The sequence below is a fragment of the Cololabis saira genome, chromosome 17 (genome assembly GCF_033807715.1).
Source record: "Cololabis saira isolate AMF1-May2022 chromosome 17, fColSai1.1, whole genome shotgun sequence".
Lineage (NCBI taxonomy): Eukaryota > Metazoa > Chordata > Actinopteri > Beloniformes > Belonidae > Cololabis > Cololabis saira.
Window position 1 is genome coordinate 42,827,634 of NC_084603.1, and position 16,861 is coordinate 42,844,494.

General features: G+C 39.8%; 1 protein-coding gene across 2 annotated transcripts; it reads right to left on the bottom strand.

Moving 5' to 3' along the window:
- Window positions 1–344: 344 nt before the first annotated feature.
- Window positions 345–16,022, bottom strand: LOC133464148 (ras-related protein ORAB-1-like). 2 transcript variants are annotated; one of them, XM_061746178.1, is made up of 6 exons: window positions 15,653–16,019; window positions 8,969–9,041; window positions 8,594–8,689; window positions 6,975–7,070; window positions 6,148–6,279; window positions 345–1,573 (listed from the first exon to the last, which is right to left on the bottom strand). In XM_061746178.1, exons 1-6 carry the CDS (start codon window positions 15,664–15,666, stop codon window positions 1,373–1,375), a joined length of 612 nt encoding a protein of 203 aa, XP_061602162.1. In that variant the 5' UTR covers window positions 15,667–16,019; the 3' UTR covers window positions 345–1,372. The 2 variants fall into 2 exon arrangements, with proteins under 2 accessions (XP_061602162.1, XP_061602163.1); XM_061746179.1 differs by lacking the exon at window positions 6,975–7,070 and having other exon boundaries at window positions 15,653–16,022.
- Between the last annotated feature and the right edge of the window lie 839 nt (window positions 16,023–16,861).

Genomic DNA, 16,861 nt, shown 5'->3' on the forward strand with positions numbered 1-16,861 from the left:
TCCATGGTCCTGTTTCCCTTCAGTTTTGTCTTGCTTGGTAAATGGTTGCAAAGTTCCACTAGTGGGCAGTGATGACGCAGGAGTGGATCCGGCCTTCTCTGCAGTTCAAGGCTCTTCTTGTCCGACAACTTCAAGCACCAGTCGACCAGTCATACAGATAAACCAGCTGGAGTTCTGGAGGATTTGGAGGAGCAGATGAAACTCCGTCACACTGAGGTGAACGAGCTGCCGATATTCTGACACTTCTTTGGAAATTGTGTCGTGACCTGACCTTAATACTCGCAGTACAATGCAGTACTGTTCTGTCATTCTTATCCATTCAGCAAACACTGGTTCCCGAGCTCTTTTCAAACTCAATTCACTTATCTTTATTATGAAAACAAGAGAACACTGTATTTGCAACTCAGTACTGAGATTACATACAGCCATTTGCAAAGCTCATTTTATCTGGCAGCAATACGCCACATTTCTATATAATTAATGAATGAATCAAATAGCTTTCTACATTTTGTCAAGAATTCTCCTGTATCATACAGTATGGTAGTACAATATTTATTTTCAGTTTAAGTATTACATGTTGAGCAACAAATTTAAGGTCGTCTTCAGCCACAAATGTAATGCAGAGATGAGTCAAGACCAATTCAATAATGTATTTAACACAACAGAACTGGCAAACCCAATTTTACATATATATATATACATAATAATTATGTACATATACTGTTGCACTAGACTTTAGAACAGCTGAGACAGTGTTGTGCAGAAGTTGGTTGTAAAAATTTAAAACATCTTTAACTGGGAATAGACTAACAGATACGTGCTGGAAAACACAGCAAAGTAATCACAGAAAGAAAAGAGAAAGAAAATAAAAAAGGTCCATACCTAAAAACAAAACAAAAAAAAAAACTAAAACTTAAACCATTTCATTTACCAACCCTGCCGTAGGAATGCAGAGAAACATACACATTCTTACACACAACACACAGACACACACACACACACACACACACACAATGATCTCAATGGATTCAATGGGCTGAATGAAAGTCTGAGATGTTTGAGAGATGGGGGGGTGGGGGGGGCAAGTTGAATAATCATTTATCAGTAGAATTTTTCATCAATAACAGGACAGTATGACAAGAAGGATGCTTTAATTGTTTTTGGTAGTGCGGCTACATTATGTACAGTACAAATACAGGCAACTTTATCTTGTTCTCACTTACACATGAATCATCTTGTCTGTCCTGTCTGGTTGTGGGGGGGCGTCGCTGGGACACGGTGGAGTTTAGACGGGGGTGACTGCCGGCCGGACAGGCCTGCAGGGTAAGGGGGCAGGACGGGCAAAGTTGGGAGGGGTCCGAGTGGTTTTCTTTCAGCAGCATCCTCCGGAGGAAGTCTTGACAGTAGTGCCGGGAGTCAACTTGACGTTGGGCTTCTCCCCCCCTCCGGCCGTGGCCCCGGGGCCCATCCTCTTTTTGATTTCAGCTGCCATGGTCATGAAGGCTTGCTCTACATTGGTGGCATTTTTGGCACTGGTTTCCAAAAATGGAATTCCCAGAGAGTCAGCAAACTCCTGGACAAAAGAAACAACACGTTTTTAATGTTCTTTCTTATAAGAGTGAAGCAAAAACTAAATGTACATCTCAGGAACGGTAGAGAAATGTGCAGTACAAGCAATCAGAGCACCCTTCCCCTGTTCTCTCTGGATATTATTTTAGTGAGAGGGGGCAGGGCTGCAAGTTTTAACAGAAGTTAAAACTGATGAGGTTTTTCTTTTTAAATTACACACATTTTTGAGGAAGAAAGCATTTGTGAGTGGCCCTTGGAATCTCTTGGGCGTAGTCGCTTGTTTCTAGGTGTAGGAACAACTCTGATACGCACCGATACATTTTCATATTGTCACCCTCTTAAAATAACGATCCACATCATTTTTTCCTCAATATTTTCAAAAAACAATTTAGATATTTGTTGTGTTTTTTTTGTTTTCTTTTTTATATTTTTATCCCGGTTTTTTCCCCCATTTCCCCCCGAGTGCTCCTGCCTAAGTCAGTCCTGGGCATTGCTCCCTCTACCAACACCGGGAGTTCCTGCCCCCGGCCCCGGGGAGCAGCAGCAGCTCACAGCCCGAGAACAGACGTGATCGCCGGGTCAAGCCGCTCCGTCGTCCCGGGGAGAAACCTGCAGCTCTGTTGAGAATTACGCTGGCTGAAATAAATCATTTAGGAAGATGTTGGTTTAATAGATGAAATCTAACAGTTGTAGCTACGCCTGTTAAGAAATTTGCTCCGAAATTTCAAGATTTCTGCCTGCCGGCTCCGGAGCTGATTTATGGGTCCGCGTTAAATCGACGCAGAGCCTACGGCGTAGGGTACCTAGCCTACGGCGTAGGTTACGTAGCCTACGGCGTAGGGTACGTAGCCTACGGCGTAGCTTACGTAGCCTACGGCGTAGCTTACGTAGCCTACGCCGTAGCTTACGTAGCCTACGCCGTAGGGTACGTAGCCTACGGCGTAGGTAGCCTACGGCGTAGGGTACGTAGCCTACGGCGTAGGTTACGTAGCCTACGGCGTAACAGCCTTTACTCTGGCACGATTCTTTGCGAACAACGGACAAAAAAGGGATTATGTACATTCACTGAGTGAATATTATGAAAGTAAAATATACATTTGTCGCTAGAAATGTAATCAAAATGCATTTTTATGCAGAAACTAACTCAAAATATTGATTTATTCACTAAGAAATGTCCGCCATGTTTTTTTTTTTTGATTCAGTCCGCAAATGACGACGAAAAGCCCCTTTTCATAGCCCCTCGCTTGCGAAGTCAGCATCTGAAAACACTCGATTTGAAGGGGCTATTCTCAGCTCCTCGCCCTCGTTATGCCCCCTCCCCCTTGGTGAAAAGAGGAATTGGGACACCACTACCCTCACGGGAACGCTCAAAATTTAGGGGGAGGTATCAAAACGAGGGCGAGGGGGTCAATTGGGACGCAGCCATTGAGTCGGCTGCAGGTGCTGCAGGTGCTGCAGGTGCTGCAGGAGCTGCAGGAGCTGCAGGAGCTGCAGGTCTCGGCCGCTCTCTCCTCCTGCCAGTCGCTCCAACACTCACATTTACAGCGGCTCTTTTTTGTTTCATGGTTCCACGTGGATGTTCACGCCGGCACAACTGGTCTTTATTTCTGCTGCTGAGAGGAGTCCGATGTTGCTCTGAGGCTTAAAGTAAACTCCTTCTGTTTACATGCTTTTATGTATGAGTGGTAACTATGAAAATGTGCTGTGTGTGTTGTGAAACAAAGAGTGCATGTACATTTGGTAAGATTAATCATTTTACTTTACACATGAAGCAAACTGGAACGAGGAGAACCGTTGTTCGTGCCACAACTTTCAGTTAAGTTCTGGTGTCGATTCTAATAATACAAACATGAAAAGGCTAAAAAAAACCATTAAAACCTGTATAAACACAATGAACCCACAACTCTTGGGTAAGGCAACACAAAGCAAGGAACGACACCCATAATGCAATGCGGTCTTTAAGCGGCTGAAATCAGACAAAATGCTGTCAAATAAATTATTTCTCCAGGTCTCAATTTCTGACGGGAACGGCTCGAGGTCACAGTCTATGTTTTTTTTATTTTCCTCATTTGCTTTTGTAAATTCCTTATTTGGAAGCGGTTTTTCATGAATATTTATGCTCATCATTCTATTCAAATTGATCTACTTGAGGGAGGAAACAGGGAGGAGTGTCGTGCTCCTGCATCCACGTTCAATTTCACCTTGATTGTGATTTTTTTTTTTTGCACTTTTTTTTTTTCTCTGCGTGAGGATTTACAATGAAATCCACACACTTTGTACACGAGGCCCCTGGTCAGCAAGAACATTCGCTGAAGAACTACCTTAACGTGACGACCTGCAGGGCTGGCTGCAGGACACCTTAACTGGAAAAATGGCCATGGTTACATGATGTTTTTTCATTCTGAATTAATTATTCCGAATTAAATAATTCAGAATTAAACTATTTTCCTTCGAGTTTACATGGAAATAGTCATTCTGAATTGAGGTTTACATGGAAAACTCATTTGATGGGCTTTTTCCAATTCCTCTCCAGGTCTGGGGGTTGGGAAGGTTCTGATTGGATAGGGGGGGGCCGAAGTTAAACTACCGGAAGAAAAACTAACTTAGCTGCTACAACTTTGAAAAGCTCACAAATTTTTCTGTTTCCTGTTTCCATCTGTTCTTTTAATGATTTCTATTTATTAAATAAATGGTCTCTGCTCTTGACCAGCGTTTACTGCTGCTGCATCTTGAAACTTTGTTTGGAAAACCAGCCCAGTGTGGAATATAAGCGTCATGGAGACAGACGGGCGAGGGAACGAGCAGAAAGAAATACCGGAATTAATTTAAAGAGGAATGAGTGTAAACATGATCACGGAATTATTCTATTCAGATTAAAAATCTGAATAAACCAGCCACTTACTTCGGGAATTAAGTTTAATTCGGAATGGCCATTTTCATTCAGAATTAGGTGTTTACATGGTAATTTTTATTCTAATTAATTTAACTAATTTTAAATCGGATTTAATTTTAATTCTGAATTAAAGAGGAATTAAACTTCCCATGTAAACGCATTTTTACAGTTAATGATTTTATTTTATCCGATTGTCCAAGAACTTACTGTTACTGTTAGAATACTGTTTTCACTTCTTGAACGTGACCTGGCAGCACTGGCAGCTCAGCAAGCCCAACACTAGCACACAGTAAATACAATATCTCATGATGTATTTTTAGGAGGAATTCAACAGATGTAAAAAAACAGCACTGTCTTAAGTCCCAGGTAAGAACTAAACAAGCGTCCTCCACTCCCTCCTGCTCGTGTCCTAAGAGTCTGCTTCTGTACATGCTGCTTCACTTGGAAGTGGGAAATGGCAGAATGGCATAACATTTCATTGTCATTCCTCTGTGCTGACTTGAGGGGCAGTAAGATAGGTGACACAAATGCTTTGAGAAATTGCGATTTGTAGAAGTGTAATGGTTGCAAGCATGGCTCCAAACCTAATGCAGAGAATAAAACAACCAGCACTTCACTTGGGGCCTGAGCTGCTTGTTAAAACTGGCAAAGCGCTTAGGAACGAGGAGGAGCTACCAGCTCCTGATGCCAACCCGCCATCTCTTTCCTGCAGCAAAGGCAAAGCTGAGGCTGCTGCTGCAGAGATGTTCATCTTTACTAGTGTTCATTCAGGCCCGGCTGATTAAAGCACCATTACTAAACAGAGACATTATGGATTTGTTGCTTCTTCTGCAAACTAATTAGGCAATACTGGCCCATGGTGAGATCACTGTGAATGCACAGCTGGAGAGGGAAGATGGGATAAATGACAAGGGATCCTCTGTGCATCTTGATGCAGGGATCTCTGTGTGAAACTGACTTGAGACGGCCGAGCACGCGGACAACCTGAGCTTTATGCATTTTCAGTGAGCATCAAAACAGTGTGCAGCAGAGCTTAGTTTAAAAAGCCCTGAATTAGATATCTGAGCAAAAGAATGGGACATCCTTAAGTAAGAGCTGCCTTTTAAAGATTCTTCAATTCAGACCATTTATGAAAAAGTATACTGCACAATTAATGTTCTTTTCGACTGTATTTTAGAGATTAAGTCATAGATGGCAGATAACTTCTTACAGATTAACCAGGACAAAACTGAAGTCTTAATTATCACTCCTGAATACAAGAGAGAGACCATTTCAAGTGTATGAGAAATATGGGTGTTCTGTTTGACTCTGAGCTCGATTTTTTCTCACATATTAGAAATTCAACAGCGACAGGATTTTATAAAATGTGTGAGCAGGCATCATTTCAGTCAGCTCTGACTGAATGTGCTCCCGCTGACAGAAGTGAGACAGGTGTGATTGCAACCATCAGGTGATCTTGTCCAGGACGAGTGCTTCACTCCAGATATTTAACTGTCAAAGTGGGTTTCCATTTAAGGTGTCAGAGTTCACATGTGATAGAAGCTCCATATGATGTCTTCAGCATCAAACAACACACTCATGACGTCTGGAGATTTTAACTGATCCTGCTGTACAAGTTTCTGACCTCATGTTTATTTTAAATTCCACCATAATCGATTGTTCGTTCATTCACTTTCTTGCCTCACCTTTGCTGTTGTGTAATCCACCACCTTCTTTGTCGTCAAGTCACACTTGTTCCCAACCAATAACTTGTTGACATTTTCACTGGCATAGCGATCAATCTCCTGTAGCCACTGTTTGACATTGTTAAAGGACTCCTGGGAAAAGAGACGGGGATAGAAGTTAGCACCAAACTGACTCCGCTACAACAGTGTGTACCTTTGCTGGTACACACTTAGTTTTGCTAATGCGGAAAGAGTTTTTTGGGGCGAGGGATGTCAACGCAAGATTCTCTTACAAAAAACGTTGGGCAATGTCAACACCGGATAAAATTACTAAAATTTATCACCAATATGTAGTTTTTTCTTCCTAATCCTGTTAGCTCCACCACTTACTTAACCACCTTTTGACTGTCAAAATAAAACTGAAAAACAGCTTTATTTATAAAAGACTACATTAGAAAGAGTCAGTGGAGTTTGAGCAAAATAATGTTTGCGCAACAATAGCATAATGCCTGATTAAAAGCAAATAGCCATTTGTCTTTAAAACAATGACTTATTGAAAAAACAAAACAAAAAAACCCCAGAAACATTTAGTAAAAAATCCATATTTGGCCTTTGTGAACCACCGTCGTATCCCTCCACAAATGGAGGGATGGTTTTTCTTCTTCAGAGTTAATTCTAAGCTAGCCAATTAGATTCTGTCTCATCACTGATAATCACGCATCTAAATGGTAGGAAGTTCAGATAATAATTAACCTGAAATATCCTCTCTAGGCAAAATTATCTACATGTAGGTACATAAATAAAATATGAGCTGTTTGTGGTTTGAAAGGGTGTGTTGTCAGACTGACCTGGTCTGTGACGTCGTACACTACAATGATACCATGAGCACCTCTGTAGTAGCTGGATGTGATTGTACGAAACCTTTCCTGTCCTGCTGTGTCCCACTATCAAGGAAAGAACATAAAATCAGTACTTAAAACAGCTTTTAATTTTAATACAACTCAGAATAAAGCAATGCTATTTTCTTAACCAATATCTAATATTGTAAATCACTCAGACTAATTTACTTGTTCACCCCTTTATCCACTCTTTCCATTGTTAGCCATTATTAACTGTTGACATTGTGTTTATTCCATCTTATCATCAAATCCAATGTTCAGTAACGAATAAAATATGTATTAAAACACATTAAAGAGTTACATTGTAGTTTTCCCAACTGCAAAGGCATAAATACTCATGTGAGCAACACAAACCACACAAATGCGTGATGTACTCAATACGCCACAGAGCAGCCTCCAACACATGCACTGGATTTTCTACAGCCTGCTTTCACAAGACACAGTTACAAACTAATGATAATAATAATAATCATCATTAACAAAATATATTATTTATTATTATTATTGCTGTTGTTGTTAAAAATAATTATAATAAATCATACTTTATTCATCCCTGAAGGGAAATTCTATCTTGCAGTATCCATCACAATTTTAGCTTCTTCAAAGAATAATTAGGGCCCGAGCACTGACAGCTCTATTGTATCTGTAGGAAGTTTTTTTTTCTCATTTTTCTTCTCTCGAAATGAGGGTCTTTTTTCCCCCTAAACGTGCCCCAAGTCACCAAATTTTGCACCAAGCCAGGCCTGGTGATATATTTGATATCTAATTGTTTGTATTAATGGGTGTGGCCTAATGGCTCAACAGCGCCCCCTTGAAAACTTTGTGCCTCAAGCCCCAAAATACGGTTTGACGTACATGCACGAAAATCGCTACACACCTGTATCATGTCGCAACTTAAAGAAAAGTCTCTTGGCGCCATGGCCCAAACCCAACAGGAAGTCGGACACTTTGAATTAATCGTGTAATTTTGGCACAATTTATGCCATTTCTTCGGACGCTTCTTCGGCCGAACCGTAACGTGCACCCACGTGTGTTATACATCAAAATGTGCGTCCCCATCCTGCGACAATGCGCATTACTTTTCTCAGTCAAAAGCGTTACCGTGACGACGATAGACGACCAAAAAGCACGCCCCCCCTTCATCTGATTGGTCCATATTTGATAGTTCCTACTTTCTGCCATAACTTTTGAATGGTTTGACGTAAACCAGGGGTGTGTGCTGTCATCGGACTCGGTTTTGAGTCACAAATAGTGCAAATTAGCCCCGCCCCTTCTTCTGATTGGTCCATATTTGATAGTTCCTATTTTCCGCCATAACGTTTGATTGGTTTGATATAGAGAGTGGTGGGTGGTGTCATCGGACTCTGTTTTGAGTCCTTGACTTTTATTGGTGAAAATTGCACGCGCGAGGGCCCGTTCATCGCTGCTTGCAGCTTTAATTATAGAATGTTATAGCTGTGGGCAGGAAGGATGTCCTGGAGTGGCCTGTGTTGGAGCAGATTTGACGAATCGAATTAATTAAAAACAAAAAAACAAAAAAAAAACAAGGCAAGAGTTGTATTACTTACAATCTGAAGTTTAATGGTCTTTCCATCTAGCTCTATAGTTCGTATTTTGAAGTCCACACCAATAGTGCTAATGTAACTTTCTGTGTATGTATCATCCTGCAGAGGGAAGCAGAGTTAGTTAGGTGAGACACACATCCTGTTCACTTCCTGCTACAAAGCCTGTGCTGATTATAAAAGGCATGGTGAGTTAATGAGCATACTGTGTCACAAAGTTAATAAGAAACACAGCTGATATAACTAAGACTTATTCTTCATGAAGAGTATGTGAACACTGAGTTTGAAATCACTGAAAAGGATAAAAAAGTCTGCAAAGATTATGCCTACGTATGCGAAGAGTTAGTTAACAAAAGTAACTGTTTTCAAAATCTGACTTACTGCAAATCGGAGTAGAAGGCAAGACTTTCCAACACCAGAGTCACCAATCAGGAGCAGTTTGAATAAATAATCACTGTGAAGGAGAGACAATAAATCAATAAATCAATATATGGTTTGATAATATTCAGAAACCAAGCAATGAACCCAGTTGAGCACAGCCACATTCAGAGGGAAGTTCAGTTAGCTAGATGGAGAAAACTGGGAGGGTTTTGGTTGGATGTTGTACCTTTAAAACCCAGCACTGAGTTTAGTCTGAGTCATTTTTACTGGGCTCATATAACACTAGATCCTTCTATCCAGTTTCTCTGCTACTAGGTCACAGTGCTCACATTCACAGAATTCCTAGCTTTAAAAAAGGTGGTGCTTTCCACAGCCCAGACACAATAACAAGATGGAGTTAATAGCACTGAGCTTCAGAATTGTGTTCAACTTTTATTTAAAAAATAATAATAACCAGACATATGCTACCAATATTACCAATAACGAGATTTGAAACTAGAATATGTTATAAAGTCAATACTGCACCTGTTTTGTGACAAGTTATTTTAAAGGGAGTGAATCAAGAAGGGCACATGGAAAACCCAAGCTTCAGTTTAACAATTCTTTCAAAGCAATCATTAATCAAACAATAATAAGACAAACAACAATAAGCAAACAAAGAACAATGCACACATGCATGAGATAAAATGACAACTTAAATTGGTTTTGTCGGTTTCCTTAGCATCTTTTCACTTTCTGTTTTCAGAGCTATCATTATTATCATTATTATTACTATTATTACAGTTATTTAAGCTATTATTATTATTATTATTATTATTATTATTACTATTATTATTATCATCATCGTCATTATTGTTGTTATTATTATTATTACTATTATTATTATTATTTTGTGTAGACTTATGATACTTCATTTGTTCTTTTTGTATATTCTATTCTGTTAAAAGGTGGGCAACATAAGCTTTATGCTTCAAGACCTTTTCGGTCAAAATAATCACAATGTTGACCAGGGAAAAACCTGTGTTATCTTGTTTGTTGATTTTTATGTTTGTGATTGACTGAAATAAATATTAACTAACTAAAAAATGAAAACTCTTCAATCATAAGATTAATAAGAAGCACGTTAGTTTGTAGAAGGAACACATTTTCAGTCTGAATATAGTCTACTCTGAGCTGGGCCTGACAGTACTATTTATTCCTACAGTTGAATAAATCGTGATATAAGGCTGGCCATCCACCCATTATATTAAGATCATCCAGTTAAGTTACAAACCTCAACACCATCATGCACGTCTCAAGTACACCTTGCTCTCCTGGCATTAAGTGTCCTCCTATTCTAAAATAGTCATATCCAATACCTAGGAAAAGAAAACAAGACACTTTTCTGTCTGTGGCACTTTACAACCAGTCACACCGGAAAGCTCTGGACTTATTAAAGGAGACATTTCATGTAGAGATGCACCGATCGATCGGCAACCGGTCGCGATTGACCGATTGTGCCCCTATCGGTTTTGATCGGGGTTCTCAGAATAGTTCAAAGCAGCCGATCAGATGACGTTTACACCAGACCGCCGCCAGGGCGTTGTTCCCTCATCTCACACCCGGGTCTCAGAAGGGGGCGTGGTCGTCTCTAGAAGGGGGCGTGGCCGTCTCTACAAAGCATCAACACTGAAAATGGCGTTGCCGCTATGGGAGTTTTACAATGTCCAAAAAGGACAGCAAATTTGCAGTTTGAGGTTTGAGCAAAGGAGATCCCCCGAGGAGGAATGATACAAAAGAATTTCAACAAAACGAACCTGATAAGACATTTGAACGTTTCTCACATCAAGGAGTATATTAAGTTTTCAAAGTTGGCTGCCGCTAATGCAGAGAAAGAAAAGGAGCGTGCAGCAAAGGCTGCTAACTCAGCTGTAACAGAGACCTTAAAACAACAGCAGCAACAGCAAGAAAAATTAAAAACTACATCGTAAGGTAATGGATTCATAAGCCTTGATCAAAAGCCACTTTCTGTTGTAGAACATGGGGTTTGTGGCGTTAGCCGCTTGGATCCCGGTAAGCGCTGCTGCGTCGTAAATATTTCACTGATAAATGACCGCCGGAGTTATATCACACTATATCCCACACAAATCCTCACGCAGGACGACAGTCGTGTCAGTCGCTTCACGAGGGACATTTGGAGTTCTAGTTTGAAGAGTTGGACTTCACTCCCCACAGTTTGGGGTCACACACATGCTATCGCTAAAGCTTTCGCAAAGCTTTCATAATTCATTTTTATTTTAAGATTTAATTCCTTTTTCCACAGGAAAACTAGGGTTTAGTTTACAACTTGTATCAAGTCTAAGAGAGAGACATGTCTGCTGTTGTCTGTGTTGGTGCACATGTTGTGTTCCACACATGATTATTGCCAACCAGAAAGCTTAAAGGGGACCTATTATGGCATCTAATACCCATCTTAAACAGGCCTTGAATGTCTTAAAAACAAGATTGATTGTTTTTGCTAAATAAATTAGAAATTCAGCCTCTTAGCCATGTCTTTATCTTCCCATTCTCTAACCTCATTATCTATGCAGGATTATGAGTGGGTGGGGCTATGATAATGAGGCTCTGTGCTGATTGGCTGCCTGAATGACGCGATACACCGCTATGAAAAAATGGAGGAAGCTCCGGCCGGCGGAGTTAGTTGTGGGCGTGGTTTCACGATGCGGTTGGTAGGCATGGGGCGATATACGATATTATCGTATATCGCGATAAAAAACGGCCGCGATAACGTTATCGTGGGGTACTGTAATTATCGCCAATTTTTTATTTATTTTTTATTTTTTTGGTCACACAAGGCTACCAGCCAGGTAGAAGCCAGTGTTATTTTTTTTCATGTATTTTATTAATATTATTTATTATTATTATTTATTTAATATTTTTTCAGAGAGTAGTACAATCCGTGTGCATTTGACTACTGTGGCACTTTATTTTCACTCAATCTTTGTGTTGGCCATGCAGCTTTTGTTTTGTATACTACAGAGCAGTGCCTTTATTTTATTATTTTTCCAGAGAGCCGTACTAAGTAGCAGACAGCCAGCCACTGTTAAAGTTTCAGAGAGTAATACAATCAGTGTGCATTTGGCTCTACTTTGTCACTTTATTTCTATTTGTCACTTATTTCTTTCGACTCTCAGGGAAGTATTTTCTTACAAAAAAAGAAAGTTCAAATAAGTACTGGTACCGGTACTATAGTTTACACTTTGTAATGCATAACATTTACAGTACACTATTTGTTCTCTACCTCAAGTGTCACTGTGTTGAGAATGATTTGAGAATAAATGTTCTGAAGGAACCAGTGGATCCACGGTTAGTGTCTTTCCTTGCATTTTAAGAATTTTATAAGCGACACGCTAATATCGTGATAATATCGTAATCGTGATATTTTTGTCCACTAATATCGTGATATGAAATTTTCATATCGTCCCATGCCTAGCGGTTGGCCAACCGATGCAAATTGCATTTTGGTTACGTAACGACGGGAGCAGAATCTTATTGGCTCGTAGATCCACATGACACTGGACGGCTCATCCGGGCGGCTGTACAGACACTGCAGAATCTGGTTGCTTTCCTCCTTCTCTGAGTTGGCAGGCTGAGGGGAGAACACTTTATATATGTTAAAGCAACAGAAAACCTGTTTTTCATAATAGGTCCCCTTTAAGCTAGTAAGCTACACTAAAGCCTGGATTAAGGTTCTGCGCTACACCAACGCAGAGCACATGCCGCTGCCGTGACACCGTCGTGAACCCTTCGGACTTCTCCGTCACTCCATTTCTCCGCGGTGCAGTACCCCCCGCGAGCACTAGGGGGTGCATTCTTTTCCTGAATGGTTTATCCGACTTTTCCGGTCACAGTGAATCAAAGAGATAAGGACAAGTTTGTGCAGAGAAAAAAAAAAAAAAAATCACACATACACGAAGAAAAGAGCGCTGAAAGTTTGCGACTGCTTCATGAACCGGAACCAGAACCGCGTTGCTACCAAGCAAACCAATCACAGCCCTCTCGGTCTGCGACCTCTCGACGCGTAGTTACAGTTTGTGGGAGGTGCGTCAGGCACGGCGTGGCGTGCACCGTGGGGTGCTCATTGTGGCCCATGCTTGCCGTTGATTTAACGCAGAACCATAATCCAGCCTTTACTCTTTGTAAGCCGAGTCTAAGTCGTCTCTAGAGAGTGAAATATTGCACATTGCCTCAACCTGAATTCATGATACATGACAGTCAATTCATGATACTTTCTCAACTCCTAATTTTGATACCTAATAATACAATGTTGGGTACATTAGACAACAATGACGAATTTATGGATTTCACGCTGTGATCAGAAATATCGGGATCGGCAGATACTGCTTTTGGTGATCAGTTATCGGCCCTCAAAATCCTGATCGATGCATCTTTGATTTCATGCACTTTTTTTTTTTTTTTTTTTTTTTAAACAGCATGACAGTTTTCCTGAAGTGTTAAAGAAATGTCTGACATATTTTGGTCAGACATACAGTATGATGGCTTAGAAACTTAGAAATATACTAAATGGTTAAATATAAATATTAAATGTTATACACCTAAATCTAAATATAAATGTTAAATCGAAATCAAAATGTCTAGGGTGAAACTAAATATTCAGCTAATTTGCTAAATAAAAGCTTTAGGATGTCAATGTGTGTATAATTAAAAAAAACTACTTTAAACCAATGTATTGGAAGAAATTAACCCATGGATATACATGATCGTGACAATAATGACCTAAAACAAAAACAAGTTTGAGGAAAATTTCATTCGACGCGTACTTTGATTTTTTGGGGCCAAACATTTCATCACCATCCAATTAAACAATGTAATATCATATTGTCATGAAACTTGTGATCTACACCCGTAGTAATCACTTGAGTCTATGCTCTCATAGGCAGATTAACATCTTCACAATATTCCCCCCTTAAGTCACAGTAGATGATGATGCTGTGTATTTGCATAGTTTATGCAGGGTGGTGCTTTGACTATGAGGTGTGTCCCAACAATACATGAAGCATGTATGACTTTAAAAAAACCCAAACTACAAGTCCAAGTATCATAGTTAGAAAAAAAAAAAAACTTCAAAAAGTTTAAAACCAGTTTCAGAATAATAACCCAAAGTACAACTTTTCTCTGAACGAGAATGTAGATGTGCAGTTTTGTCAATTTAGTCTGTTATGTACAGCACCTAAATCTGACACTAAACTTATGATCATCTTGGACCTTGCCAAAATATATCTAGCACACAACAAGAAAGTGAATCATTAATACAAGTTTAAGTCATCTACTGATGATTTTGCACATCATAAATTATCGTTTGGAGTAATTAAAGCACATAGAGTATAAATATAAACAAGAGCAACTGTAATAACTGGCAGGTTATCAAACAAGAGAAACAAATCTATCCTAAAAACTCAACTTCTCATCGATTGCAACATTATATGAATGCAAAGACCAAAGAAAGCTGAAGTAAGTGATTACTCAATATTCCTATGGAGAAATCGAGGGCCTATCTATCCCCATGTGACCTACACATGACTGAGAGGCTGCCAGGCTGTTTCAGCACTACAGACCACGTGACTGTCCGCTGTTCTGACAATTTCTGCTACTTTGCCAAAAAATGCTACCTAATAGTTTTCTACCTTTGTAGAGCTACAATTTTACTGTGTTTTACACCCTAAACCACTTCCTTTTCCCCCCAAGTGGTCCTTGTTGCTTGCCAGGCCGTTATTGTAAATAGGAATGTGTTCTTAATGACCTGCCTGGTTAAATAAAGGCCAATGACTGAATTAATATCAAATAAAGCAATATAATTGTTTTTTTTTTCTCTTTATCGTATAATGTTCACAAAGTGTAATGCAAATTCATGTCATGGGTAGTGTATTTTTGAATGATCAAATACTCAACATCCCATATTATCAATTTAGCGTGGCAATAAAACTTTGAAAATCGATTGTGCGCATGCGCAGAACCACAAAGTAGCATTTTTCGGCAGGTAGCAGAAATTGGCAAAACACCGGCTGCTTCAGCTACAGACCACGTGACTGTCCGGCTGCTTCAGCTACAGACCACGTGACTGTCCGGCTGCTTCAGCTACAGACCATATGACTGAAAACTGAGTCATCCGCAGCAGCCGCTTATCCGTAAACAGCAGACACCCGTCTAACAATGGCAAAATTAGACAAATGTAACTACATTGACTACCAGAACAAGGTCAAGTATCTACAAAGTTAATGTCGTTACAATATAAATTTAATTAGCTAATTATAACAAATGACGTCCTGCCTTTCAGCAAAATGAAACCAAACGTTAACTCCAAAGACGGAGCATTAAATCAGTGTTTCAGTTCAGTCAACAGGGCCTCGCTGGTCCTGTATTTACACCTCAACTACCACCTTCGGCCAACAGCTGTTAAACAAGCTTATCGTGGAAAAATACACTCTGTTTTCAAGATATCCAGTCCATTTGATATCAATCCCAAACGTGTCCTTTTAATGTGTTCTCGGCGACACAGGTGTACCATAATGTCAGCGGTCAGCTGACACGTTCACCTGCTTTAGCTGCTATTGTTCACAGACAGACTTGTCAGCACAGAGGAAATCTTAACTCTCGGACTGCCGCGTTTTCAAATATCATACTTACTATTCGGGATTCATTGTTCACTCGTTGTATAGCGTATTCCCTGTGGTAAGATGCTGTTCAGTGTAGAGGAAGGGGCTTCGACAGCTCCCAGGACCGCGACCGGCTCGCTGTTTTCTCAGGAAAAATCCAAAATGGCTGCAACTTCAACCAGGAAACGGCTAACATCGGCCAGCTGAGTGGCACACTAAAAAGATAAAATACGGAATTGAACTGTAATCGTTCCGATCTGACTTGTAAGCCGCAATGTGGCCGTGGAAGTGAAGCATATAAAGAGAGCGATGTTTTGGAGCGACGCGAGCCCGAGTCCGCGGAGTGCGTCGTTTCTGCAGCAGCGACCTGTCAGCCCGCAGCACGATTACGTCATCTAGTGAGACGTGGCAGAGCGGAGTGAGTTCGACCCGTAGACACGAAAACGTAGACGCCCCTGGAGCTGCTGCGATACGACAACGACGCCGCCATATTGGATGTGGCAAGACTGCGCTGTAAACTAATACAAGTAAATTGACTTATTTTCATAAAGCGCCTTTCTACAAAGAAATGTACGTTTTACGTCTCATTTATTCATTCATACATGCACTAATATACTTGGGAAACAGTTAGGCACCAAATATAATATATTTAATTTTCTCAGATGGCAAAAATAAGAACTTTATTGATCCCACATAGGAGTAATTCATGTTATATCAGCAAAAATAAGAAAAATAGAGAAACATATTTTCTAATCAACAAAGCATATTTTACATAAACATATTTTAAAATTTTCTAGTAACAAAATAACATATTTTAACAATTTTTCAGATTTTAGTTTCAGTTATTTTATTGTCTGAAAAATTGTTCAAATATGATATTTGGTTATTTGAAAAATGTAAAATTTGTTTTGTTGATGAAAAAATATGTTTCTCTATTTTTATTATTTTTTGAGGGGGGATATAATTGTTTTTCGGCACTAGTACCTTGTTCTCTATAGCTGATATAACATGAATTACTCCTATGTGGGATCAAGTTCTTATTTTTGCCGTCTGAGAAAATTAAATATATGTGGTGCCTAACTGTTTCCCAAGTATATTAGTGCGTTTGTAAATTAATAAATGACACGTAAAACGTAAATGTCTTTGTAGAAAGGCGCTTCATGAAAATAAGTCCATTTACTTGTATTAGTTTACAGCGCAGTCTTGCCTCATCCAATATGGCGGCGTCGTTGACGTATCG

Excerpts from the sequence above, each read along its gene's own strand:
- LOC133464148 (XM_061746178.1), bottom strand. Across the intron at positions 8,690-8,968 it reads GCCTTCTACTCCGATTTGCA|GATGATACATACACAGAAAG; the intron begins GTAAGTCAGATT and ends TTCCCTCTGCAG. Across the intron at positions 6,280-6,974 it reads TGTACGACGTCACAGACCAG|GAGTCCTTTAACAATGTCAA; the intron begins GTCAGTCTGACA and ends CTCTTTTCCCAG.